At 55.9% G+C, this 26253-nt stretch overlaps 1 protein-coding gene across 12 annotated transcripts in view; it reads right to left on the bottom strand.

Moving 5' to 3' along the window:
• Nucleotides 1-26253, bottom strand: part of DGKZ (diacylglycerol kinase zeta) — an 818573-nt gene that overhangs the window by 134930 nt on the left and 657390 nt on the right. For all 12 annotated transcript variants that reach the window (XM_078684405.1, XM_078684404.1, XM_078684403.1 and 9 more), the window contains 2 exons: nt 11440-11543; nt 7905-7984 (listed from right to left, as the gene is read on the bottom strand). In XM_078684405.1, coding sequence (XP_078540531.1) covers nt 7905-7984; nt 11440-11543 — 184 coding nt within the window. The remainder of the gene's footprint in view (nt 1-7904; nt 7985-11439; nt 11544-26253) is intronic.

Below are 26253 nucleotides of genomic sequence, written 5' to 3'. Positions count from 1 at the left end.
ATTGTTTTTTATTAATGTTTTGGTTTTAAAATACAAATAAAAGGCATTGTCAGTTTCAATGCCAATAGCCTAAACTTGCGTAAATCGAGGTGCACGGGCCCCCAAACTCCAGGTAATGTAAATGTAAAAGTAGTAGTACTTGTATAGCGCACGAATCAACCCATGAGGGTATCTCGGCGCTTGTACGCATACCGCTGTGGAACCCTTCCTGGCTTTTCCCTGTGAGGTGCCCACTCCTGGGCACCCCCAGGGTGAAGCCAGGCATCCCAGCGTTGTTGGGGCCGTTGTGGAGATTAAGCAAGCTACTGCCCAGAGTTGCCGAGTGGGACTCATGATTAGAATAGGCACCAAGGCGAGAATTACCAGGTCGGAGGAAATTGAGCCCAAGACCCGCCGAGGCGGGAATTGAACCCTGGTCCCGGGCTAGACCTCTGCATCAGGGTCTGCCGCTCTAACCATTGAGCCACACTTCTCCACTCCACAGGTGGCACCCTCAGCACAGAACAATGGCCTGAGCGCGCCCGAGAAGATTCCAGAACTACATTACTATGCTATTCCCTGCAGAGGGACATGGTTTTGCCTGGACGAGATGCATTGGAATAAGCGCGGACATGGACAAGCCTGGGTGGAACAATGTACTGCAGTAAGAATGTTCACAGGGCATGTGTACAAATGTCATTTACAACTTACTTGGTCGCCTGCCTCCTGCGATTTGCAAATTAATGAGTTGAGTTGTGGGAGCGTCTTATGTGCGACACAGAGACAAGGAGAGGCACTTTGGAACAAAAAAAACAAAAAACTGATGTGACCCAGTCTTGCCACACTGGTCTGAATAAAATGTCAGCAAACTTCGCTCTTCCAAAACAAATCTGTTGGATTTGAAAAAGATGCAGCATAAATAGACGGTAGGCAGTCTTGCTGTCTGTGGCGGGGAATGGGCGCCTTCCTTAAGTTTGCTCTGTGAAGCTATCAGTCAGTATCCAGCAATTCGCCCGCATGTGCCTTCTATTCACGTCCGGAGACTGTGCACAACTCACATGCGTGCTTCGAGGATATAAGAGACTGCTGGCACGCATCTCTTCTCAGCCTCACACAAACTCTACGTCATCGTCTATATTTGGGATGACGTTAAAGATAGCTCCTTCTCCGTCTTAATCAAATGCCAGTCTTTGCGTGACGAGCCATCTGAATTCATTTTCTTGTCCGCTTGTGAGGTAAGAGAGTGTCGAGTTGGGGCTGGCAGAGGAGTGTGAGGGAGGATACAGGAGGTAGATATCCGTTTCAAGCTCCGGGATTAGCACACAGGTGCCACTCAGCAGCTATACATTTCTAGCTCTGTGGCAAGCCCAGATGGCGCGCATAAACACAATTACATCACTGCTGAAAATGAAGTCTGCTACAGACCTGCTTTCATGGGGACAGACAAGTCTATATTTAATTTCTAGCTAGCACGATGGCCGTCAACGCTTGACACGAAGACCACTGTAGATTGATCCAGGAGGCTTAGACATTGAGATATGCAGCAAAAAAAGATGAATAGTCAATTGGATCTGGTGAGGACAGGGAATTGAAAATGTGCTGGTTCCTTATATCGCCTTAGTCATAAGACATGGAGAATCACAATCTGTTTTCTTAAGAACCAAGCGCTCGCCATTGCGCGAAGGCAGTCGCTTGTTTATATTTGCATCACACTTTCACTTTAAGTGAAAGCGCGATGCAAAAATAAACACGCGGCCGAGTGAAACAGATGTTGAGATAAGAAATTGCTTCATGACAGCCGTGAAGCAGACAAGCCAGTCCGGATGGGCCAGACGAAAGGGAGAAAGGGCAGTGGCCAAAAAGCATCCTTTTTAATAGGAAGCCAGCGTTTAGCATAAACGTTGACGAGACCGAATGAACGTGATGGGCGGGCCTCAAGTCCCCTTCTGAAATCTCCTTGCTCACAATATGTCTCGCCAAGCGAGCAACACATGGGTGCTGCAACGCTAGGCGAGACCTAAAAACGTGCCAGACGGTGTTGAGGAGAGAGTCCCCTAACTGACATCTACCAGCACCCCACAAATACGTGTATATGAACTCTGGGTAGAGCAAAAGGGCCTTGTTGTAAAGAGAGGAGGGGGTGAGCGGCAGGGTCAGCAGGAGGGGGTGAGCGGCAGGGTCAGCCGGAGGGGGTGAGCGGCAGGGTCAGCCGGAGGGGGCGAGCGCCAGGGTGAGCCAGAGGGGGCGAGCGCCAGGGTGAGCCAGAGGGGGCGAGCGCCAGGGTGAGCCAGAGGGGGCGAGCGCCAGGGTGAGCCAGAGGGGGCGAGCGCCAGGGTGAGCCAGAGGGGGCGAGCGCCAGGGTGAGCCAGAGGGGGCGAGCGCCAGGGTGAGCCAGAGGGGGCGAGCGCCAGGGTGAGCCAGAGGGGGCGAGCGCCAGGGTGAGCCAGAGGGGGCGAGCGCCAGGGTGAGCCAGAGGGGGCGAGCGCCAGGGTGAGCCAGAGGGGGCGAGCGCCAGGGTGAGCCAGAGGGGGCGAGCGCCAGGGTGAGCCAGAGGGGGCGAGCGCCAGGGTGAGCCGGAGGGGGCGAGCGCCAGGGTCAGCCGGAGGGGGCGAGCGCCAGGGTCAGCCGGAGGGGGCGAGCGCCAGGGTCAGCCGGAGGGGGCGAGCGCCAGGGTCAGCCGGAGGGGGCGAGCGCCAGGGTCAGCCGGAGGGGGCGAGCGCCAGGGTCAGCCGGAGGGGGCGAGCGCCAGGGTCAGCCGGAGGGGGCGAGCGCCAGGGTCAGCCGGAGGGGGCGAGCGCCAGGGTCAGCCGGAGGGGGCGAGCGCCAGGGTCAGCCGGAGGGGGCGAGCGCCAGGGTCAGCCGGAGGGGGCGAGCGCCAGGGTCAGCCGGAGGGGGCGAGCGCCAGGGTCAGCCGGAGGGGGCGAGCGCCAGGGTCAGCCGGAGGGGGCGAGCGCCAGGGTCAGCCGGAGGGGGCGAGCGCCAGGGTGGGCCGGAGGGGGCGAGCCCCAGGGTCGGCCGGAGGGGGCGAGCGCCAGGGTCAGCCGGAGGGGGCGAGCGCCAGGGTAGGCCGGAGGGGGCGAGCGCCAGGGTAGGCCGGAGGGGGCGAGCGCCAGGGTGGGCCGGAGGGGGCGAGCGCCAGGGTGGGCCGGAGGGGGCGAGCGCCAGGGTGGGCCGGAGGGGGCGAGCGCCAGGGTGGGCCGGAGGGGGCGAGCGCCAGGGTGGGCCGGAGGGGGCGAGCGCCAGGGTGGGCCGGAGGGGGTGAGCGCCAGGGTGGGCCGGAGGGGGTGAGCGCCAGGGTGGGCCGGAGGGGGTGAGCGCCAGGGTGGGCCGGAGGGGGTGAGCGCTAGGGTGGGCCGGAGGGGGTGAGCGCTAGGGTGGGCCGGAGGGGGTGAGTGGCAGAGTCAGCCGGAGGGGGTGAGCGGCAGAGTCAGCCGGAGGGGGTGAGCGGCAGAGTCAGCCGGAGGGGGTGAGCGGCAGAGTCAGCCGGAGGGGGTGAGCGCCAGGGTCAGCCGGAGGGGGCGAGCGCCAGGGTCAGCCGGAGGGGGCGAGCGCCAGGGTCAGCCGGAGGGGGCGAGCGCCAGGGTCAGCCGGAGGGGGCGAGCGCCAGGGTGGGCCGGAGGGGGCGAGCGCCAGGGTCAGCCGGAGGGGGCAAGCGCCAGGGTGGGCCGGAGGGGGCGAGCGCCAGGGTGGGCCGGAGGGGGCGAGCGCCAGGGTGGGCCGGAGGGGGTGAGCGCCAGGGTGGGCCGGAGGGGGTGAGCGCCAGGGTGGGCCGGAGGGGGTGAGTGGCAGAGTCAGCCGGAGGGGGTGAGCGGCAGAGTCAGCCGGAGGGGGTGAGCGGCAGAGTCAGCCGGAGGGGGTGAGCGGCAGAGTCAGCCGGAGGGGGTGAGCGGCAGAGTCAGCCGGAAGGGGTGAGCGGCAGGGTCAGCTGGAGGGGGTGAGCGGCAGGGTCAGTCGAGGGGGAGAGCGGCAAGGTCAGCCGGAGGGGATGAGCGGCAGGGTCAGCCGGAGGGGATGAGCGGCAGGGTCAGCCGGATGGGGTGAGCGGCAGGGTCAGCCGGAGAGGGGGAGCGGCAGGGTCAGCCGAAGTGGGTGAGCGGCAGGGTCAGCCGGAGTGGGTGAGCGGCAGGGTCAGCCGGAGTGGGTGAGCGGCAGGGTCAGCCGGAGTGGGTGAGCGGCAGGGTCAGCCGGATGGGGTGAGCGGCAGGGTCAGCCGGAGAGGGGGGGCGGAAGGGTCAGCCGGAGAGGGGGAGCGGCAGGGTCAGCCGGAGTGGGTGAGCGGCAGGGTCAGCCGGAGTGGGTGAGCGGCAGGGTCAGCCGGAGTGGGTGAGCGGCAGGGTGAGGGGCAGGGTCAGCCGGAGTGGGTGAGCGGCAGGGTCTGCCGGAGTGGGTGAGCGCCAGGGTCAGCAAGAGGTCAGCCAAGTTTGTCCTTATTATTTTAGCTCAGGACGGGCTGAAGACCCACCCTGACGCAGTTTACTCATTGCGCTACCAACGGGGTCGAAACGTCGACGCACAACATATGTCTGCATAACGCTCATGATCACATTTTAAACTTGCCAATGGATCCTGGAGCATATGTGCTAAAATAATAAGAACAAACTGACATTTTTCCCCCCTCTCCTGAATGCACATGTATCTATCATGTATACAGTGCACAGTCAATTTCACCAATCACCACACGTCATCTTTTCACCTTAGTCACTTATTCCCGATTGCAATTGAATTTGTAAACTGCAACAGCCTTGAATATTTGAAATCTATTTCTGAATATATTATTGAATACTATTTTTGGTGGGTGTTCTGCATTTTTTCCTTTTTCCTCAAATCATTGGTATGTTTGATAAGTAGGCTGGTGCTACTATCGTATTCTAAGTAATTGAACTATACCCCGAGGGATCCAATTGTTTTATTTAATAATTAAATCATGGACAGAACAGGCCGGCTGAGTGCCTGCAGCTGAAACACCAAATACAGTGCATTCCGTGCAATTACAGGCACTCATCTAATGAGTGTGGACATTTCTTTTCATGTTTTACGGGAAACAGATGCACCAAAAAGTGATGCCTCATTTCTCAAAGTCCCAGCAGTCCAGTAGAAAAGAACACGTCGGGGACCATGCCAAAGGGACAGGATCTCCCACAGACCAGCACTGAGAGAGGATGGTGGGTGGGTGAGGGTGAGCCTGGCATGGCTAGGGGTGGGCTCTGCCAGCCTCTGATGTCACAGTGGCTCAGACAGAGCCCAGTCGCGTGCCCTCTGGATCGGATGTGCAGCGTGAGACATTTTAACTCTCTCCCCTCCTCCACATCACTTCCCCGAGGTGCTCCTGTCCCAGGACTGGTTGGGTGTTGCATAAGTAGTGCCAGGGGTGGTCTACCTGAAAACCATTTGAGAAGCAGAAAATCCAAACAGCTGCAGTGCCTTCGGATTCATATACTGCGGAGCTATCCAGCAACGCGTAGCAAAGCCACCCATCTATAGTGCCACCACAGACACTGCAGAGGCAATCAGCAACGCGTAGCAAAGCCACCCATCCATCCATCCATCCGCAGTGCCACCACAGACACTGCAGAGGCAATCAGCAACGCGTAGCAAAGCCACCCATCCATCCATCCGCAGTGCCACCACAGACACTGCAGAGGCAACCAGCAACGCGTAGCAAAGCCACCCATCCATCCATCCGCAGTGCCACCACAGACACTGCAGAGGCAACCAGCAACGCGTAGCAAAGCCACCCATCCATCCATCCATCCGCAGTGCCACCACAGACACTGCAGAGGCAACCAGCAACGCGTAGCAAAGCCACCCATCCATCCATCCATCCGCAGTGCCACCACAGACACTGCAGAGGCAACCAGCAACGCGTAGCAAAGCCACCCATCCATCCATCCGCAGTGCCACCACAGACACTGCAGAGGCAACCAGCAACGCGTAGCAAAGCCACCCATCCATCCATCCGCAGTGCCACCGCAGACACTGCAGAGGCAACCAGCAACGCGTAGCAAAGCCACCCATCCATCCATCCGCAGTGCCACCGCAGACACTGCAGAGGCAACCAGCAACGCGTAGCAAAGCCACCCATCCATCCATCCGCAGTGCCACCGCAGACACTGCAGAGGCAACCAGCAACGCGTAGCAAAGCCACCCATCCATCCATCCGCAGTGCCACCACAGACACTGCAGAGGCAACCAGCAACGCGTAGCAAAGCCACCCATCCATCCATCCGCAGTGCCACCACAGACACTGCAGAGGCAACCAGCAACGCGTAGCAAAGCCACCCATCCATCCATCCGCAGTGCCACCACAGACACTGCAGAGGCAACCAGCAACGCGTAGCAAAGCCACCCATCCATCCATCCGCAGTGCCACCACAGACACTGCAGAGGCAACGCAAAGCCACCCATCCATCCATCTGCAGTGCCACCACAGACACTGCAGAGGCAACCGCCCAGTGACCACTGCCAAACATCCATCCAGCTGCAATGAAACCTGCAGTGGTCCCACATTCAACATCCATGCACATGCAATGCCCTAAGCACATCCATACCCACAGGCACTGCAGAGACAGCCACCCAGGGTGCCCACCTCTCCACATGCACAATACATCTATTCATGCCAGTCCCCCACAGACACTGGAGAGCCATCCACCCAGACTGGGCCCCCATCCACCCAGCTGCAGTGCCACAGACACTGCACTCCTCCGCCCAGTGTGCGCCGCTCCACGTGCACTGCAGAGCCCTCCACCCAGTGTCCCCCCCGCCACATACAGTACAAACGTCCACATACAGTGCCCCTCAAACTGCAGAGCCCTCCACCCCGAGTGCCCACCCCATGAAAGTTACTGCACTCTGATGTGACTTGTTCACTCCACCATGGCACAGTCTGAGGCTATTACCACTGTCCAGAGAACCCTGCCCGGCGGATGGGATGAAGGTGAGAATCCTTCTCTAATGAGCAGTGTAGACCCAGAAGCTGCTGATCACGTGATAGGCCTGTGTATGCATCAGGACAGTGTCATCTGCTTACAATCTGAGATCTTTATCAGGTTTTTACAAGAGCCTGTCTGATTGAAAATAGGAGTTACTAGAGACAAAGAACTGTATGGAGCTGAAGCTTTTAATAACTACAAAAATAAAAGAAGTCAACATGTTTCAACCTCTTTGCTGAGAATTTGAGCTTTCATCAGGACACTATGACCACAATGCAAAGCAAATGCAGAGTACAATTAAAATGACCAATCCATATTTTCATTTCAGCTGTTTCACCAAACTACACATTCCTATGTACTATTCATGACTTAAATCAAGTCTCTGGAAAGGGAAATGACAAATATCACTCAATTTGAACTAGAGGTGAGACGTGTACTGATCTAAACAAGGTTTTTTCAGTCATTTCATGTGACAGACAATGATACCCTGAACAGTACTTTAATGAACCATAGTATGAGGGAAGGAAGCCTCTTGGCAGTCATCTATGGCTCTTTGTGGCACTGAGGAGGGTAGAATAGGTTTCAAGCAGCAAATAGTGGAGCTGGCCTCTGTGTACACACAGAGGGGACGTTTGGGAATAGTTTTCACACATGAAGCGTTTTATGAGCAGACACCCCCAGAATTGAATTTACGAGTCCCTAAGCGTAATCAGTGAGTGAGTTTACTAAAAGGGAGAGAAGATGAAAAGCATTCATCATTAGGCTCATGCCTACACCCTTGAAGAGTTATTGTGAGTACCCACCTACAGTCAAACTCAACCCCCACATACAACATTTCAACATATTTGCATAGGAGAGCAACGATGGGTGAGAGGCAGATAGAGAGAAATTTAGGGATCAGTCTAGAACTAATGGAGAATGGTTGCCAGGGGGCGACTCATCCTGAAATAAGTTGCAGACCCCCCCTGTAGTACATGGCTCAGCACAGGTACTCACCTCTTGCAGCCGCTCGATGTGGGTCCGGCACACATCCAGGTCACTCTCCCCCGGCACCACGATGATCCCCAGGGGGACGGCTGAAACCAGAGAGCCGCAGATGAAATACAGTCACACCCCAACCAACCATCCCACCCGCCCTTATCAAGTCATAGCAAAGAGGGTGGGGTCGTGTGAACTATGGAACCCCACCAGACTCCTACATCATGGGGACGATGGCATCTAGCTTACCCATGTCCACCCCCTCCCAGGGCTGCTAAATGACCCCAAGCTCATCGGAGGGGGTATAAGCAGCACACAAGGGACAGAGCACGGGGGTGTACATAATGGTAAGAACAACACAGAGAGCATGGGACGGGGAGAGAGAGGCACCCAAGGGAGCGAGTAGCACACGAGGGAGAGAGCAACAGAGCAAATGGGGCGGGAGAGAGAGCAGCACGAGGGACAGAGCAACACGGAGCGCATGGGACAGGAGAGAGAGTAGCACATAAGGAAGAGAGCAACAGAGTGCACGGGACAGTAGAGAGAGTAGCACATGAGGGAGAGAGAAACAGAGCGCATGGGGCGGGAGAGAGAGAGAGAGTAGCTGTCACAATATGATCCCTGTGTTCTCGTGCCCACCACCAAGGGGCCACATAGTGGGACTTTCCAGTCTTCTAATATGCTTCCAGACCCTCCCCTGCGTGCATATCCTGACTTCCAGCCATTTGGACACTTATAGATAACTGACATCCATTCCCAATCCATGCTGGGTTTTGTGAAAGCCAGCCTGCTTATACATGAAGCCAGCCTTCTCATGCCTGAAACTCCATTTCCCAGAATTCCCCGTTCACTGCTTTGTCTCCAACCCTTCAGGCCAAGGATGGGTGGAGGAATTCAGCTCACCTGTGGCTGGCTGCTGCTAGCCTGCTCACACCTGATGCATGTGATTACTGTGGGCTCTTTTAAGCTCCAGCTCCCTTCAGGCCAAGGTAGGTCATTGTATCTGTTTACCGGTGAGACCGATCCTTGTTTCCAGTGCTCCTGAGCTATTGCTGTTCTTGTTCCCAGTGTTTCCTGAGCATTAGTTTTGCCTTGTTCCTGTCCTGCTGCTGTTTTCCTTGTTCCTGAATTAGCACTGCCTGCAGTGCTACCCTGACCCCTGAGCCTTAGTATTCATTGTTCCTGAACTGCAGCAGTTTCCCTTCTCCTGAATTAGCACGGTTTACAGTGCTACCTTGTCTCCTGGGTTCCTGAGCTGTAGCTACTCCTTGTGCCTGAACTAGCGCTGCCTGCAGTGCTACCTTGACTCCTGAAGCTTTGGTAATTCCCTGTTCCCGAACCAGCACTGTCTGCAGTGCTGCCTTGACTCCTAAGCCTTAGCTCACTTCTTGTTCCTGCCCCAGCACTGCCTTCTCTGCTACTTTGTTTCCTTGATTCCTGAACCTGCACTGTTCTAGTGTACCCTTCGAGCCTCCCCTTCTGTATATCCATTTCCACTCTCTGCCTTTCTTCCCATTTCCTTACAGTTCTAATTTGCTGTATTTCTATTGTGATGTCTTGCTTCTGTCACCTTGAATGTTTACCTGCTTTCTGCCAAGTGTGCCCTGTCATTTCCTTCCTTTCCTGTTAAGCACTCCTCCTTGCTAGCTCCTTGTCTATTGTGCTTGTGTTTAGTTCTACCTCCTTTGCTGTTACTGCCTTGCGCGTTCCTGTTCGATCGCCAGGATCCGTGGGCTCAGCTGACTACCTAGGTGGTGTTTCTTGTTCACTGTGAGTATTGTCTTTGAGTTACATTTATAACATCACCATAGGTATAAGCTCCACAGACCCTGCCTTTGCATGCATATCCTACATGTGGGTATTTGCAGTCAGTATCTGTAACAGCAATTGTGGGTAAGAAACTTACGGAGCTTCAGTCTTCCCGCGTGGAGCTCCTGAGTGCTTTACCCCACACACCCCTTTATTGTTAATGTTGTATTATATATATGTCTTGCACGTCCGTCCTGGGTGTAGTTAGTCTGAATGCTAAATTGCCTTGTGAGTGCCCTTCCTTTCTGAGTCTTAGTCATCTTCTTCACTTGTACAGGCTTCCCCTTTGGATCCCTCTTTCTCCTCTGACTTCATGTATGATCTTGGGCAGTGCTGTACTCCTCTTCCAGTGTAAGTTTTCTACCCAGTGCCCAGTTCTTGCCCAAGTCCCTGTCTGTGTTCCACACATAGTCCCGGACGGTCCCTGACAGTAGCACACAAGGGAGAGAGCAACACTGAGTGCATGGGATAGGAGAGAGAGTAGCATGTGAGGCAGAGAGCAACAGAGCGCATTGGGGGAGAGCAGCACACAAGAGAGAGAGCAGCACACAAGGGAGAGAGCAGCACAGAGTGCATGGGACAGGAGAGAGAGAAGCACGTGAGGGAGAGAGCAACAGAGGACATGGGGCGGGAGAGAGAGAGTAGCACACGAGGGAGAGAGCAACACAGCGCATGGGACAGGAGAGAGAGTAGCACATGAGGGAGAGAGCAACAGAGCACATGGGGCGGGAGAGAGAGCAGCATAGGAGAGAGAAACAGAGCACATGGGGCGAGAGAGAGTAGCACATGAGGAAGAGAGCAACACAGTGCATGGGATACTATCAAGAGTAGCACATGAGGGAGAGAGCAACAGAGCACATGGGGCGGGAGAGAGAGAGCAGCATAGGAGAGAGAGAAACAGAGCACATGGGGTGAGAGAGAGTAGCACATGAGGAAGAGAGCAACACAGTGCATGGGATACTATCGACAGTAGCACATGAGGGAGAGAGGGAGAGAGCAACAGAGCACATGGTGCGAGCAAGATCAGCATACTAGGAAGAGAGCAACACAGAGCACATGTAGCGGGAGAGATAGCTTGACACGAGTAAGAGAGACACAGAACACATGGGACGGAAAAGAGAGTAGCACACGAGGGAGAGAGCAATAAAACATATGGGGCAGGAGAGATAGTAGCACACGAGTAAGAGAGACACAGAAAACATGGGACCGGAAAGAGAGTAGCACATGAGGGAGAAAGCCACACAGAGCGTGAGGGATGGGGGAGAGAGAAACACAATAGGGGGAGCAACATGGAGCCTGGGGCAGGTATTTGCCAGAGGAGAAGCACTTAAGAGAGAGGGCTGGAAATCATGTGCAGACTTATGGAATGCTTAACCAAAACAGAAGAAAAAAGTCAGTTCCCTGAAGTGAGCGCTGCAAGGATAGAAGTTAGTCAATTAAAAAAAATGGTAAAGAGGCCAGGCTCCGAAAGAGAAATAAACATAAGAGGAAAGAAATCCTTCAAATAAGAAGCTAGCGAGAGTGAAACAAAGCCAAGCAAAGGTAAGCAATAGGGGTGTGTGGGGGGCTGTAGGCCCATTAGAAGTTCACTGTAGGCTTTTTGCAATCAGACAGCTTGCACTGTGTGGCCAGAGAGGCCTAAACATGTGCCCAGAGTCGGGTTGGAAGGCTGGTGGCACCGCTGTGTTGGCGGAGGGCATCTTTTGGCTACAGTTTGGGGCATGGGCACGGTCTGCAGACTCACAGGCCTCCTTCAGCTTCTCCTTGTCGTAGTGCAAGGCCTCGTAGTCGTGCATACTGATGCGATTCACCCGGATCCGCAGTCTCTCTGGCACCGACTGATGGCTGCTGGGAAACAGAAGGACAGCAAACAGGTTTAGAGAGCCCTCTCGCTGCCTGGGACAAGCGCCACCCGGAGGCAGAGTCTGTAAAGGAACTGAATGTGAGTGAGGCAGGATAATGAGTGCTGGTAGTGTGGGGTGTAGAACCACAGCAGCGGAGGATGGTGTATGAATGCTCGGAGTGGTGTATGGTGTAGAAGCGCTGGCAGTGGTGGGTGGTGTAGAAGCATGGCAGTGGTGGATGGTGTAGAAGCGCTGGCAGTGGAGGATGGTGTAGAAGCGCAGGCAGTGGTGGGTGGTGTAGAAGCGCTGGCAGTGGAGGATGGTGTAGAAGCATGGCAGTGGTGGATGGTGTAGAAGCGCTGGCAGTGGAGGATGGTGTAGAAGCGCTGGCAGTGGTGGATGGTGTAGAAGCGCTGGCAGTGGTGGATGGTGTAGAAGTGCTGGCAGTGGAGGATGGTGTAGAAGCGCTGGCAGTGGTGGATGGTGTAGAAGCGCTGGCAGTGGAGGATGGTGTAGAAGCGCTGGAAGTGGTGGATGGTGTAGAAGTGCTGGCAGTGGAGGATGGTGTAGAAGTGCTGGCAGTGGAGGATGGTGTAGAAGCGCTGGCAGTGGAGGATGGTGTACAAGCGCTGGCAGTGGTGGATGGTGTAGAAGCGCTGGCAGTGGTGGGTGGTGTAGAAGTGCTGGCAGCGGTGGATGGTGTAGAAGCGCTAGCAGCGGTGGATGGTGTAGAAGTGCTGGCAGTGGTGGATGGTTTAGAAGCGCTGGCAGTCGAGGATGGTGTAGAAAAGTTGGCAGTGCTGGGTGGTGTAGAATCGCTGGCAGTGGTGGGTGGTGTAGAAGCATGGCAGTGGTGGATGGTGTAGAAGCGCTGGCAGTGGAGGATGGTGTAGAAGCGCGGGCAGTGGAGGATGGTGTAGAAGCGCTGGCAGTGGAGGATGGTGTAGAAGCGCTGGCAGTGGAGGATGGTGTAGAAGCGCTGGCAGTGGATGATGGTGTAGAAGCACTGGCAGTGGAGGATGGTGTAGAAGCGCTGGCAGTGGTGTATGGTGTAGAAGCGGTGGCAGTGGTGTATGGTGTAGAAGCGCTGGCAGTGGAGGATGGTGTAGAAGCGCTGGCAGTGGTGGATGGTGTAGAAGCATGGCAGTGGTGGATGGTGTAGAAGCGCTGGCAGTGGTGGATGGTGTAGAAGCACTGGCAGTGGTGGATGGTGTAGAAGCATGGCAGTAAAGGATGGTGTAGAAGTGCTGGCAGTGGAGGATGGTGTAGAAGCGCTGGCAGTGGTGGATGGTGTAGAAGCACTGGCAGTGGAGGATGGTGTAGAAGCGCTGGCAGTGGTGGATGGTGTAGAAGCACTGGCAGTGGAGGATGGTGTAGAAGCGCTGGCAGTGGATGATGGTGTAGAAGCGCTGGCAGTGGAGGATGGTGTAGAAGCGCTAGCAGTGGTGTATGGTGTAGAAGCGCTGGCAGTGGAGGATGGTGTAGAAGCGCTGGCAGTGGTGGATGGTGTAGAAGCATGGCAGTGGTGGATGGTGTAGAAGCGCTGGCAGTGGTGGATGGTGTAGAAGCACTGGCAGTGGTGGATGGTGTAGAAGCATGGCAGTAAAGGATGGTGTAGAAGTGCTGGCAGTGGAGGATGGTGTAGAAGCGCTGGCAGTGGTGGATGGTGTAGAAGCACTGGCAGTGGAGGATGGTGTAGAAGCGCTGGCAGTGGTGGATGGTGTAGAAGCGCTGGCAGTGGAGGATGGTGTAGAAGTGCTGGCAGTGGTGGGTGGTGTAGAAGCGCTGGCAGTGGTGGATGGTTTAGAAGCGCTGGCAGTGGTGGATGGTGTAGAAGCGCTGGCAGTGGTGGATGGTGTAGAAGCGCTTGCAGTGGTGGATGGTGTAGAAGGGCTGGCAGTGGTGGATGGTGTAGAAGCGCTGGCAGTGGTGGATGGTGTAGAAGCGCTGGCAGTGGTGGATAGTTTAGAAGCGCTGGCAGTGGTGGATGGTGTAGAAGCACGGCAGTGGTGGATGGTGTAGAAGCACGGCAGTGGTGAATGGTGTAGAAGCACGGCAGTGGTGGATGGTGTAGAAGCACTGGCAGTGGTGGATGGTGTAGAAGCGATGGCAGTGGTGGATGGTGTAGAAGCACGGCAGTGGTGGATGGTGTAGAAGCACAGCAGTGGTGGATGGTGTAGAAGCACGGCAGTGGTGGATGGTGTAGAAGCGCTGGCAGTGGAGGATGGTTTAGAAGCGCTGGCAGTGGTGGATGGTGTAGAAGCGCTGGCAGTGGAGGATGGTGTAGAAGCACTGGCAATGGAGGATGGTTTAGAAGCATTGGCAGTGGAGGATGGTGTAGAAGCGCTGGCAATGGAGGATGGTTTAGAAGCATTGGCAGTGTTGGATGGTGTAGAAGCGCTGCAGTGGTGGGTGGTGTAGAAGCGCTGGCAGTGGAGGATGGTGTAGAAGCGCTGGCAGTGGTGGATGGTGTAGAAGCGCTGGCAGTGGAGGATGGTGTAGAAGCGCTGGCAGTGGAGGATGGTGTAGAAACGCTGGCAGTGGAGGATGGTGTAGAAGCGCTGGCAGTGGAGGATGGTGTAGAAGCGCTGGCAGTGGAGGATGGTGTAGAAGCGCTGGCAGTGGAGGATGGTGTTAAAGCGCTGGCAGTGTTGGATGGTGTAGAAGCACGGCAGTAGTGGATGTTGTAGAAGCGCTGGCTGTGGTGGATGGTGTAAAAGCATGGCAGTGGAGGATGGTGTAGAAGTGCTGGCAGTGGTGGATGGTGTAGAAGCGCTGGCAGTGGAGGATGGTGTAGAAGCGCTGGCAGTGGTGGATGGTGTAGAAGCACGGCAGTGGTGGATGGTGTAGAAGCGCTGGCAGCGGTGGATGGTGTAAAAGCACGGCAGTGGTGGATGGTGTAGAAACACGGCAGTGGTGGATGGTGTAGAAGCGCTGGCAGTGGTGGATGGTGTAGAAGCGCTGGCAGTGGTGGATGGTGTAAAAGCATGGCAGTGGAGGATGGTGTAGAAGCACGGCAGTGGAGGATGGTGTAGAAGCACGGCAGTGAAGGATGGTGTAGAAGCACGGCAGTGAAGGATGGTGTAGAAGTGCTGGCAGTGGAGAATGGTGTAGAAGCGCTGGCAGTGGTGGATGGTGTAGAAGCTCTGGCAGTGGTGGATGGTGTACAAGCACGGCAGTGGATGATGGTGTAGAAGCGCTGGCAGTGGAGGATGGTGTAGAAGCGCTGGTAGTGGAGGATGGTGTAGAAGCGCTGGCAGTGGTGGATGGTGTAGAAGCGCTGGCAGTGGTGGATGGTGTAGAAGCTCTGGCAGTGGTGGATGGTGTAGAAGCACGGCAGTGGAGGATGGTGTAGAAGCGCTAGCAGTGGTGGATGGTGTAGAAGCGCTGGCAGTGGTGGATGGTGTAGAAGCGCTGGCAGTGGAGGATGGTGTAGAAGCGCTGGCAGTGGTGGATGGTGTACAAGGGCTGGCAGTGGTGGATGGTGTAGAAGCACGGCAGTGGAGGATGGTGTAGAAGCGCTGGCAGTGGTGGATGGTGTAGAAGCGCTGGCAGTGGTGGATGGTGTAGAAGCGCTGGCAGTGGTGGATGGTGTAGAAGCGCTGGCAGTGGAGGATGGTGTAGAAGCGCTGGCAGTGGAGGATGGTGTAGAAGTGCTGGCAGTGGAGGATGGTGTAGAAGCGCTGGCAGTGGAGAATGGTGTAGAAGCGCTGCAGTGGTGGATGGTGTAGAAGAGCTGGCAGTGGTGGATGGTGTAAAAGCATGGCAGTGGAGGATGGTGTAGAAGTGCTGGCAGTGGTGGATGGTGTAGAAGCGCTGGCAGTGGAGGATGGTGTAGAAGCGCTGGCAGTGGTGGATGGTGTAGAAGCACGGCAGTGGTGGATGGTGTAGAAGCACGGCAGTGGTGAATGGTGTAAAAGCATGGCAGTGGAAGATGGTGTAGAAGCGCTGGCAGTGGTGGATGGTGTAGAAGCACGGCAGTGGTGGATGGTGTAGAAGCGCTGGCAGTGGTGGATGGTGTAGAAATGCTGGCAGTGGTGGATGGTGTAGAAGCACGGCAGTGGAGGATGGTGTAGAAGCGCTGCAGTGGTGGATGGTGTAGAAGAGCTGGCAGTGGTGGATGGTGTAAAAGCATGGCAGTGGAGGATGGTGTAAAAGCATGGCAGTGGAGGATGGTGTAGTAGTGCTGGCAGTGGTGGATGGTGTAGAAGCGCTGGCAGTGGTGGATGGTGTAGAAGCACGGCAGTGGTGGATGGTGTAGAAGCGCTGGCAGTGGAAGATGGAATATGAATGCTCGGAGTGGAGAATGGTGTAGAAGCACGGCAGTGGAGGATGGTGTAGAAGCACGGCAGTGGAAGATGGAATATGAATGCTCGGAGTGGAGGATGGTGTAGAAGCACGGCAGTGGTGGATGGTGTAAAAGCACGGCAGTGGAAGATGGTGTAGAAGCGCTGGCAGTGGTGGATGGTGTAGAAGCACGGCAGTGGTGGATGGTGTAGAAGCGCTGGCAGTGGTGGATGGTGTAGAAATGCTGGCAGTGGTGGATGGTGTAGAAGCACGGCAGTGGAGGATGGTGTAGAAGCGCTGCAGTGGTGGATGGTGTAGAAGAGCTGGCAGTGGTGGATGGTGTAAAAGCATGGCAGTGGAGGATGGTGTAAAAGCATGGCAGTGGAGGATGGTGTAGTAGTGCTGGCAGTGGTGGATGGTGTAGAAGCGCTGGCAGTGGTGGATGGTGTAGAAGCACGGCAGTGGTGGATGGTGTAGAAGCGCTGGCAGTGGAAGATGGAATATGAATGCTCGGAGTGGAGAATAGTGTAGAAGCACGGCAGTGGAGGATGGTGTAGAAGCACGGCAGTGGAAGATGGAATATGAATGCTCGGAGTGGAGGATGGTGTAGAAGCACGGCAGTGGTGGATGGTGTAAAAGCACGGCAGTGGTGGATGATGTAGAAGCACGGCAGTGGTGGATGGTGTAGAAGCGCTGGCAGTGGTGGATGGTTTAGAAGCGCTGGCAGTGGTGGATGGTGTAGAAGCGCTGGCAGTGGAGGATGGTGTAGAAGCGCTGGCAGTAGAGGATGGTGTAGAAGCGCTGGCAGTGGAGGATGGTGTAGAAGCGCTGGCAGTGGAGGATGGTGTAGAAGCGCTGGCAGTGGAGGATGGTGTAGAAGCGCTAGCAGTGGTGGATGGTGTAGAAGCACGGCAGTGGTGGATGGTGTAGAAGCGCTGGCAGTGGTGGATGGTGTAAAAGCACGGCAGTGGTGGATGGTGTAGAAACACGGCAGTGGTGGATGGTGTAGAAGCGCTGGCAGTGGTGGATGGTGTAGAAGCGCTGGCAGTGGTGGATGGTGTAGAAGCGCTGGCAGTGGTGGATGGTGTAAAAGCATGGCAGTGGAGGATGGTGTAGAAGCACGGCAGTGAAGGATGGTGTAGAAGTGCTGGCAGTGGAGAATGGTGTAGAAGCGCTGGCAGTGGTGGATGGTGTAGAAGCTCTGGCAGTGGTGGATGGTGTACAAGCACGGCAGTGGATGATGGTGTAGAAGCGCTGGCAGTGGAGGATGGTGTAGAAGCGCTGGCAGTGGTGGATGGTGTAGAAGTGCTGGCAGTGGTGGATGGTGTAGAAGCTCTGGCAGTGGTGGATGGTGTAGAAGCACGGCAGTGGAGGATGGTGTAGAAGCGCTGGCAGTGGTGGATGGTGTAGAAGCGCTGGCAGTGGTGGATGGTGTAGAAGCGCTGGCAGTGGAGGATGGTGTAGAAGCGCTGGCAGTGGAGGATGGTGTAGAAGTGCTGGCAGTGGAGGATGGTGTAGAAGCGCTGGCAGTGGAGAATGGTGTAGAAGCGCTGCAGTGGTGGATGGTGTAGAAGAGCTGGCAGTGGTGGATGGTGTAAAAGCATGGCAGTGGAGGATGGTGTAGAAGTGCTGGCAGTGGTGGATGGTGTAGAAGCGCTGGCAGTGGAGGATGGTGTAGAAGCGCTGGCAGTGGTGGATGGTGTAGAAGCACGGCAGTGGTGGATGGTGTAGAAGCACGGCAGTGGTGAATGGTGTAAAAGCATGGCAGTGGAAGATGGTGTAGAAGCGCTGGCAGTGGTGGATGGTGTAGAAGCACGGCAGTGGTGGATGGTGTAGAAGCGCTGGCAGTGGTGGATGGTGTAGAAATGCTGGCAGTGGTGGATGGTGTAGAAGCACGGCAGTGGAGGATGGTGTAGAAGCGCTGCAGTGGTGGATGGTGTAGAAGAGCTGGCAGTGGTGGATGGTGTAAAAGCATGGCAGTGGAGGATGGTGTAGTAGTGCTGGCAGTGGTGGATGGTGTAGAAGCGCTGGCAGTGGTGGATGGTTTAGAAGCACGGCAGTGGTGGATGGTGTAGAAGCACGGCAGTGGTGGATGGTGTACAAGCACGGCAGCGGTGGATGGTGTAGAAGCACGGCAGCGGTGGATGGTGTAGAAGCACGGCAGCGGTGGATGGTGTAGAAGCGCTGGCAGTGGAAGATGGAATATGAATGCTCGGAGTGGAGAATGGTGTAGAAGCACGGCAGTGGAGGATGGTGTAGAAGCACGGCAGTGGAAGATGGAATATGAATGCTCTGAGTGGAGGATGGTGTAGAAGCACGGCAGTGGTGGATGGTGTAAAAGCACGGCAGTGGTGGATGATGTAGAAGCACGGCAGTGGTGGATGGTGTAGAAGCGCTGGCAGTGGTGGATGGTTTAGAAGCGCTGGCAGTGGTGGATGGTGTAGAAGCGCTGGCAGTGGAGGATGGTGTAGAAGCGCTGGCAGTAGAGGATGGTGTAGAAGCGCTGGCAGTGGAGGATGGTGTAGAAGCGCTGGCAGTGGAGGATGGTGTAGAAGCGCTGGCAGTGGAGGATGGTGTAGAAGCGCTGGCAGTGGTGGATGGTGTAGAAGCACAGCAGTGGTGGATGGTGTAGAAGCGCTGGCAGTGGTGGATGGTGTAAAAGCACGGCAGTGGTGGATGGTGTAGAAACACGGCAGTGGTGGATGGTGTAGAAGCGCTGGCAGTGGTGGATGGTGTAGAAGCGCTGGCAGTGGTGGATGGTGTAAAAGCATGGCAGTGGAGGATGGTGTAGAAGCACGGCAGTGAAGGATGGTGTAGAAGTGCTGGCAGTGGAGAATGGTGTAGAAGCGCTGGCAGTGGTGGATGGTGTAGAAGCTCTGGCAGTGGTGGATGGTGTACAAGCACGGCAGTGGATGATGGTGTAGAAGCGCTGGCAGTGGAGGATGGTGTAGAAGCGCTGGTAGTGGAGGATGGTGTAGAAGCGCTGGCAGTGGTGGATGGTGTAGAAGCGCTGGCAGTGGTGGATGGTGTAGAAGCTCTGGCAGTGGTGGATGGTGTAGAAGCACGGCAGTGGAGGATGGTGTAGAAGCGCTAGCAGTGGTGGATGGTGTAGAAGCGCTGGCAGTGGTGGATGGTGTAGAAGCGCTGGCAGTGGAGTATGGTGTAGAAGCACTGGCAGTGGAGGATGGTGTAGAAGCGCTGGCAGTCGTGGATGGTGTAGAAGGGCTGGCAGTAGTGGATGGTGTAGAAGCACGGCAGTGGAGGATGGTGTAGAAGCGCTGGCAGTGGTGGATGGTGTAGAAGCGCTGGCAGTGGTGGATGGTGTAGAAGCGCTGGCAGTGGTGGATGGTGTAGAAGCGCTGGCAGTGGAGGATGGTGTAGAAGCGCTGGCAGTGGAGGATGGTGTAGAAGTGCTGGCAGTGGAGGATGGTGTAGAAGCGCTGGCAGGGGAGAATGGTGTAGAAGCGCTGCAGTGGTGGATGGTGTAGAAGAGCTGGCAGTGGTGGATGGTGTAAAAGCATGGCAGTGGAGGATGGTGTAGAAGTGCTGCCAGTGGTGGATGGTGTAGAAGCGCTGGCAGTGGAGGATGGTGTAGAAGCGCTGGCAGTGGTGGATGGTGTAGAAGCACGGCAGTGGTGGATGGTGTAGAAGCACGACAGTGGTGAATGGTGTAAAAGCATGGCAGTGGAAGATGGTGTAGAAGCGCTGGCAGTGGTGGATGGTGTAGAAGCACGGCAGTGGTGGATGGTGTAGAAGCGCTGGCAGTGGTGGATGGTGTAGAAACGCTGGCAGTGGTGGATGGTGTAGAAGCACGGCAGTGGAGGATGGTGTAGAAGCGCTGCAGTGGTGGATGGTGTAGAAGAGCTGGCAGTGGTGGATGGTGTAAAAGCATGGCAGTGGAGGATGGTGTTGTAGTGGTGGCAGTGGTGGATGGTGTAGAAGCGCTGGCAGTGGTGGATGGTGTAGAACCACGGCAGTGGTGGATGGTGTAGAAGCACGGCAGTGGTGGATGGTGTAGAAGCACGGCAGCGGTGGATGGTGTAGAAGCACGGCAGTGGTGGATGGTGTAGAAGCACGGCAGTGGTGGATGGTGTAGAAACGCTGGCAGTGGAAGATGGAATATGAATGCTGGGAGTGGAGTATGGTGTAGAAGCACGGCAGTGGAGGATGGTGTAGAAGCACGGCAGTGGAAGATGGAATATGAATGCTCGGAGTGGAGGATGGTGTAGAAGCACGGCAGTGGTGGATGGTGTAAAAGCACGGCAGTGGTGGATGGTGTAGAAGCACGGCAGTGGTGGATGGTGTAGAAGCGCTGGCAGTGGTGGATGGTGTAGAAGCACGGCAGTGGTGGATGGTGTAGAAGCACGGCAGTGGTGGATGGTGTAGAAGCGCTGGCAGTGGTGGATGGTGTAGAAGCGCTGGCAGTGGAGGATGGTGTAGAAGCGCTGGCAGTGGTGGATGGTGTTGAAGCGCTGGCAGTGGAGGATGGTGTAGAAGCGCTGGCAGTGGAGGATGGTGTAGAAGCGCTGGCAGTGGAGGATGGTGTAGAATCACGGCAGTGGTGGATGGTGTAAAAGCACGACAGAGGATGGTGTAGAAGCGCTGGCAGTGGTGTATGGTGTAGAAGCACGGCAGTGGAGGATGGTGTAAAAGCGCTGGCAGTGGTGGATGGTGTAAAAGCACGGCAGTGGTGGATGGTGTAGAAGCGCTGGCAGTGGTGGATGGTGTAGAAGCACGGCAGTGGTGGATGGTGTAGAAGCACGGCAGTGGTGGATGGTGTAGAAGCGCTGGCAGTGGTGGATGGTGTAGAAGCACGGCAGTGGTGAATGGTGTAAAAGCACGGCAGTAGAGGATGGTGTAGAACGCTGGCAGTGGTGGATGGTGTAGAAGCACGGCAGTGGAGGATGGTGTAGAAGCGCTGGCAGTGGTGGATGGTGTAGAAGCACGGCAGTGGTGGATGGTGTAGAAGCACGGCAGCGGTGGATGGTGTAGAAGCACGGCAGCGGTGGATGGTGTAGAAGCACGGCAGTGGTGGATGGTGTAGAAGCACGGCAGTGGTGGATGGTGTAGAAGCGCTGGCAGTGGTGGATGGTGTAGAAGCACGACAGTAGTGAATGGTGTAAAAGCACGGCAGTAGAGGATGGTGTAAAAGCGCTGGCAGTGGAAGATGGAATATGAATGCTCGGAGTGGAGGATGGTGTAGAAGCACGGCAGTGGAGGATGGTGTAGAAGCACGGCAGTGGAAGATGGAATATGAATGCTCGGAGGGGAGGATGGTGTAGAAGCACGGCAGTGGAGGATGGTGTAAAAGCACATCAGTGGAGGATGGTGTAGAAGCGCTGGCAGTGGTGGATGGTGTAAAAGCACGGCAGCGGTGGATGGTGTAAAAGCATGGCAGTGGTGGATGGTGTAGAAGCACGGCAGTGGTGGATGGTGTAGAAGCGCTGGCAGTGGTGGATGGTGTAGAAGCACGGCAGTGGTGGATGGTGTAAAAGCACGGCAGTGGTGGATGGTGTAGAAGCGCTTGCAGTGGTGGATGGTGTAGAAGCGCTGGCAGTGGAGGATGGTGTAGAAGCGATGGCAGTGGTGGATGGTGTAGAAGCGCTGGCAGTGGAGGATGGTGTAGAATCACGGCAGTGGTGAATGGTGTAAAAGCACGACAGTAGAGGATGGTGTAGAAGCGCTGGCAGTGGTGTATGGTGTAGAAGCACGGCAGTGGAGGATGGTGTAAAAGCGCTGGCAGTGGTGGATGGTGTAGAAGCACGGCAGTGGAGGATGGTGTAAAAGCGCTGGCAGTGGTGGATGGTGTAGAAGCACGGCAGTGGAGGATGGTGTAGAAGCACTGGCAGTGGTGGATGGTGTAGAAACGCTGGCAGTGGTGGATGGTGTAGAAACGCTGGCAGTGGTGGATGGTGTAGAAGCACGGCAGTGGTGGATGGTGTAGAAGCACGGCAGTAGAGGATGGTGTAGAAGCACGGCAGTAGAGGATGGTGTAGAAGCACGGCAGTAGAGGATGGTGTAGAAGCACGGCAGTAGAGGATGGTGTAGAAGCGCTGGCAGTAGAGGATGGTGTAGAAGCGCTGGCAGTGGAAGATGGAATATGAATGCTCGGAGTGGAGGATGGTGTAGAAGCACGGCAGTGAAGGATGGTGTAGAAGCGCTGGCAGTGGTGGATGGTGTAAAAGCGCTGGCAGTGGAGGATGGTGTAGAAGCACGGCAGTGGAGGATGGTGTAGAAGCACGGTAGTGGTGGATGGTGGAGAAGCACGGCAGTGGAGGATGGTGTAGAAGCGCTGGCAGTGGTGGATGGTGTAGAAACGCTGGCAGTGGTGGATGGTGTAGAAGCACGGCAGTGGAGGATGGTGTAGAAGCGCTGCAGTGGTGGATGGTGTAGAAGAGCTGGCAGTGGTGGATGGTGTAAAAGCATGGCAGTGGAGGATGGTGTTGTAGTGGTGGCAGTGGTGGATGGTGTAGAAGCGCTGGCAGTGGTGGATGGTGTAGAACCACGGCAGTGGTGGATGGTGTAGAAGCACGGCAGTGGTGGATGGTGTAGAAGCACGGCAGCGGTGGATGGTGTAGAAGCACGGCAGTGGTGGATGGTGTAGAAGCACGGCAGTGGTGGATGGTGTAGAAACGCTGGCAGTGGAAGATGGAATATGAATGCTGGGAGTGGAGAATGGTGTAGAAGCACGGCAGTGGAGGATGGTGTAGAAGCACGGCAGTGGAAGATGGAATATGAATGCTCGGAGTGGAGGATGGTGTAGAAGCACGGCAGTGGTGGATGGTGTAAAAGCACGGCAGTGGTGGATGGTGTAGAAGCACGGCAGTGGTGGATGGTGTAGAAGCGCTGGCAGTGGTGGATGGTGTAGAAGCACGGCAGTGGTGGATGGTGTAGAAGCACGGCAGTGGTGGATGGTGTAGAAGCGCTGGCAGTGGTGGATGGTGTAGAAGCGCTGGCAGTGGAGGATGGTGTAGAAGCGCTGGCAGTGGTGGATGGTGTTGAAGCGCTGGCAGTGGAGGATGGTGTAGAAGCGCTGGCAGTGGAGGATGGTGTAGAAGCGCTGGCAGTGGAGGATGGTGTAGAATCACGGCAGTGGTGGATGGTGTAAAAGCACGACAGAGGATGGTGTAGAAGCGCTGGCAGTGGTGTATGGTGTAGAAGCACGGCAGTGGAGGATGGTGTAAAAGCGCTGGCAGTGGTGGATGGTGTAAAAGCACGGCAGTGGTGGATGGTGTAGAAGCGCTGGCAGTGGTGGATGGTGTAGAAGCACGGCAGTGGTGGATGGTGTAGAAGCATGGCAGTGGTGGATGGTGTAGAAGCGCTGGCAGTGGTGGATGGTGTAGAAGCACGGCAGTGGTGAATGGTGTAAAAGCACGGCAGTAGAGGATGGTGTAGAACGCTGGCAGTGGTGGATGGTGTAGAAGCACGGCAGTGGAGGATGGTGTAGAAGCGCTGGCAGTGGTGGATGGTGTAGAAGCACGGCAGTGGTGGATGGTGTAGAAGCACGGCAGCGGTGGATGGTGTAGAAGCACGGCAGCGGTGGATGGTGTAGAAGCACGGCAGTGGTGGATGGTGTAGAAGCACGGCAGTGGTGGATGGTGTAGAAGCACGGCAGTGGTGGATGGTGTAGAAGCGCTGGCAGTGGTGGATGGTGTAGAAGCACGGCAGTAGTGAATGGTGTAAAAGCACGGCAGTAGAGGATGGTGTAAAAGCGCTGGCAGTGGAAGATGGAATATGAATGCTCGGAGGGGAGGATGGTGTAGAAGCACGGCAGTGGAGGATGGTGTAGAAGCACGGCAGTGGAAGATGGAATATGAATGCTCGGAGGGGAGGATGGTGTAGAAGCACGGCAGTGGAGGATGGTGTAAAAGCACATCAGTGGAGGATGGTGTAGAAGCGCTGGCAGTGGTGGATGGTGTAAAAGCACGGCAGCGGTGGATGGTGTAAAAGCATGGCAGTGGTGGATGGTGTAGAAGCGCTGGCAGTGGTGGATGGTGTAGAAGCACGGCAGTGGTGGATGGTGTAAAAGCACGGCAGTGGTGGATGGTGTAAAAGCACGGCAGTGGTGGATGGTGTAGAAGCGCTTGCAGTGGTGGATGGTGTAGAAGCGCTGGCAGTGGAGGATGGTGTAGAAGCGATGGCAGTGGTGGATGGTGTAGAAGCGCTGGCAGTGGAGGATGGTGTAGAATCACGGCAGTGGTGAATGGTGTAAAAGCACGACAGTAGAGGATGGTGTAGAAGCGCTGGCAGTGGTGTATGGTGTAGAAGCACGGCAGTGGAGGATGGTGTAAAAGCGCTGGCAGTGGTGGATGGTGTAGAAGCACGGCAGTGGAGGATGGTGTAAAAGCGCTGGCAGTGGTGGATGGTGTAGAAGCACGGCAGTGGAGGATGGTGTAGAAGCACTGGCAGTGGTGGATGGTGTAGAAACGCTGGCAGTGGTGGATGGTGTAGAAACGCTGGCAGTGGTGGATGGTGTAGAAGCACGGCAGTGGTGGATGGTGTAGAAGCACGGCAGTAGAGGATGGTGTAGAAGCACGGCAGTAGAGGATGGTGTAGAAGCACGGCAGTAGAGGATGGTGTAGAAGCACGGCAGTAGAGGATGGTGTAGAAGCGCTGGCAGTAGAGGATGGTGTAGAAGCGCTGGCAGTGGAAGATGGAATATGAATGCTCGGAGTGGAGGATGGTGTAGAAGCACGGCAGTGAAGGATGGTGTAGAAGCGCTGGCAGTGGTGGATGGTGTAAAAGCGCTGGCAGTGGAGGATGGTGTAGAAGCACGGCAGTGGAGGATGGTGTAGAAGCACGGTAGTGGTGGATGGTGGAGAAGCACGGCAGTGGAGGATGGTGTAGAAGCGCTGGCAGTGGTGGATGGTGTAGAAGCACGGCAGTAGAGGATGGTGTAGAAGCACGGCAGTAGAGGATGGTGTAGAAGCGCTGGCAGTAGAGGATGGTGTAGAAGCGCTGGCAGTGGTGGATGGTGTAGAAGCGCTGGCAGTGGTGGATGGTGTAGAAGCGCTAGCAGTGGAAGATGGAATATGAATGCTCGGAGTGGAGGATGGTGTAAAAGCACGGCAGTAGTGGATGGTGTAGAAGCACGGCAGTGGTGGATGGTGTAGAAGCACGGCAGTGGTGAATGGTGTAAAAGCACGGCAGTAGAGGATGGTGTAGAAGCACGGCAGTGGTGAATGGTGTAAAAGCACGGCAGTAGAGGATGGTGTAAAAGCACGGCAGTAGAGCATGGTGTAAAAGCACGGCAGTAGAGCATGGTGTAAAAGCACGGCAGTGGAGGATGGTGTAGAAGCGCTGGCAGTGGTGGATGGTGTAGAAGCGCTGGCAGTGGTGGATGGTGTAGAAGCACGGCAGTGGAGGATGGTGTAGAAGCACTGGCAGCAGTGGATGGTGTAGGAGCTCTGGCAGTGGAGGATGGAATATAAATGCTCGGAGTGGAGGATGGTGTAGAAGCACGGCAGTGGAGTATGGTGTAGAAGCGCTGGCAGTGGTGGATGGTGTAGAAGCACGGCAGTGGTGGATGGTGTAGAAGCACGGCAGTGGTGGATGGTGTAGAAGCACAGCAGTGGTGGATGGTGTAGAAGCACGGCAGTGGTGGATGGTGTAGAAGCACGGCAGTGGTGGATGGTGTAGAAGCACGGCAGTGGTGGATGGTGTAGAAGCACGGCAGTGGTGGATGGTGTAGAAGCGCTGGAGTGGTGGGTGGTGTAGAAGCGCTGGCAGTGGTGGATGGTGTAGAAGCGCTGGCAGTGGTGGATGGTGTAGAAGCACGGCAGTGGTGAATGGTGTAAAAGCACGGCAGTAGAGGATGGTGTAGAAGCGCTGGCAGTGGTGGATGGTGTAGAAGAATGGCAGTGGAGGATGGTGTAGAAGAGCTGCAGTGGTGGATGGTGTAGAAGCGCTGGCAGTGGAGGATGGTGTAGAAGCGCTGGCAGTGGAGGATGTTGTAGAAGAGCTGGCAGTGGAGGATGCTGTTGAAGCGCTGGCAGTGGAGGATGGTGTAGAAGCGCTGGCAGTGGAGGATGGTGTAGAAGCGCTGGCAGTGGAGGATGGTGTAGAAGCGCTGGCAGTGGAGGATGGTGTAAAAGCACGGCAGTGGTGGATGGTGTAGAAGCACGGCAGTGGAGTATGGTGTAGAAGCGCTGGCAGTGGTGGATGGTGTAGAAGCATGGCAGTGGTGGATGGTGTAGAAGCGCTGGCAGTGGTGGATGGTGTAGAAGCACTGACAGTGGTGGATGGTGTAGAAGCTCTGGCAGTGGAGGATGGTGTAGAAGTGCTGGCAGTGGAGGATGGTGTAGAAGCGCTGGCAGCGGTGGATGGTGTAGAAGCGCTGGCAGCGGTGGATGGTGTAGAAGCGCTGGCAGTGGAGGATGGTGTAGAAGCGCGGCAGTGGTGGATGGTGTAGAAGCACGGCAGTGGAG

This window comes from Lissotriton helveticus, chromosome 3_2 (genome assembly GCF_964261635.1).
Source record: "Lissotriton helveticus chromosome 3_2, aLisHel1.1, whole genome shotgun sequence".
NCBI classification, from domain to species: domain Eukaryota; kingdom Metazoa; phylum Chordata; class Amphibia; order Caudata; family Salamandridae; genus Lissotriton; species Lissotriton helveticus.
This window is presented reverse-complemented; position numbering and strand designations above follow the sequence as displayed.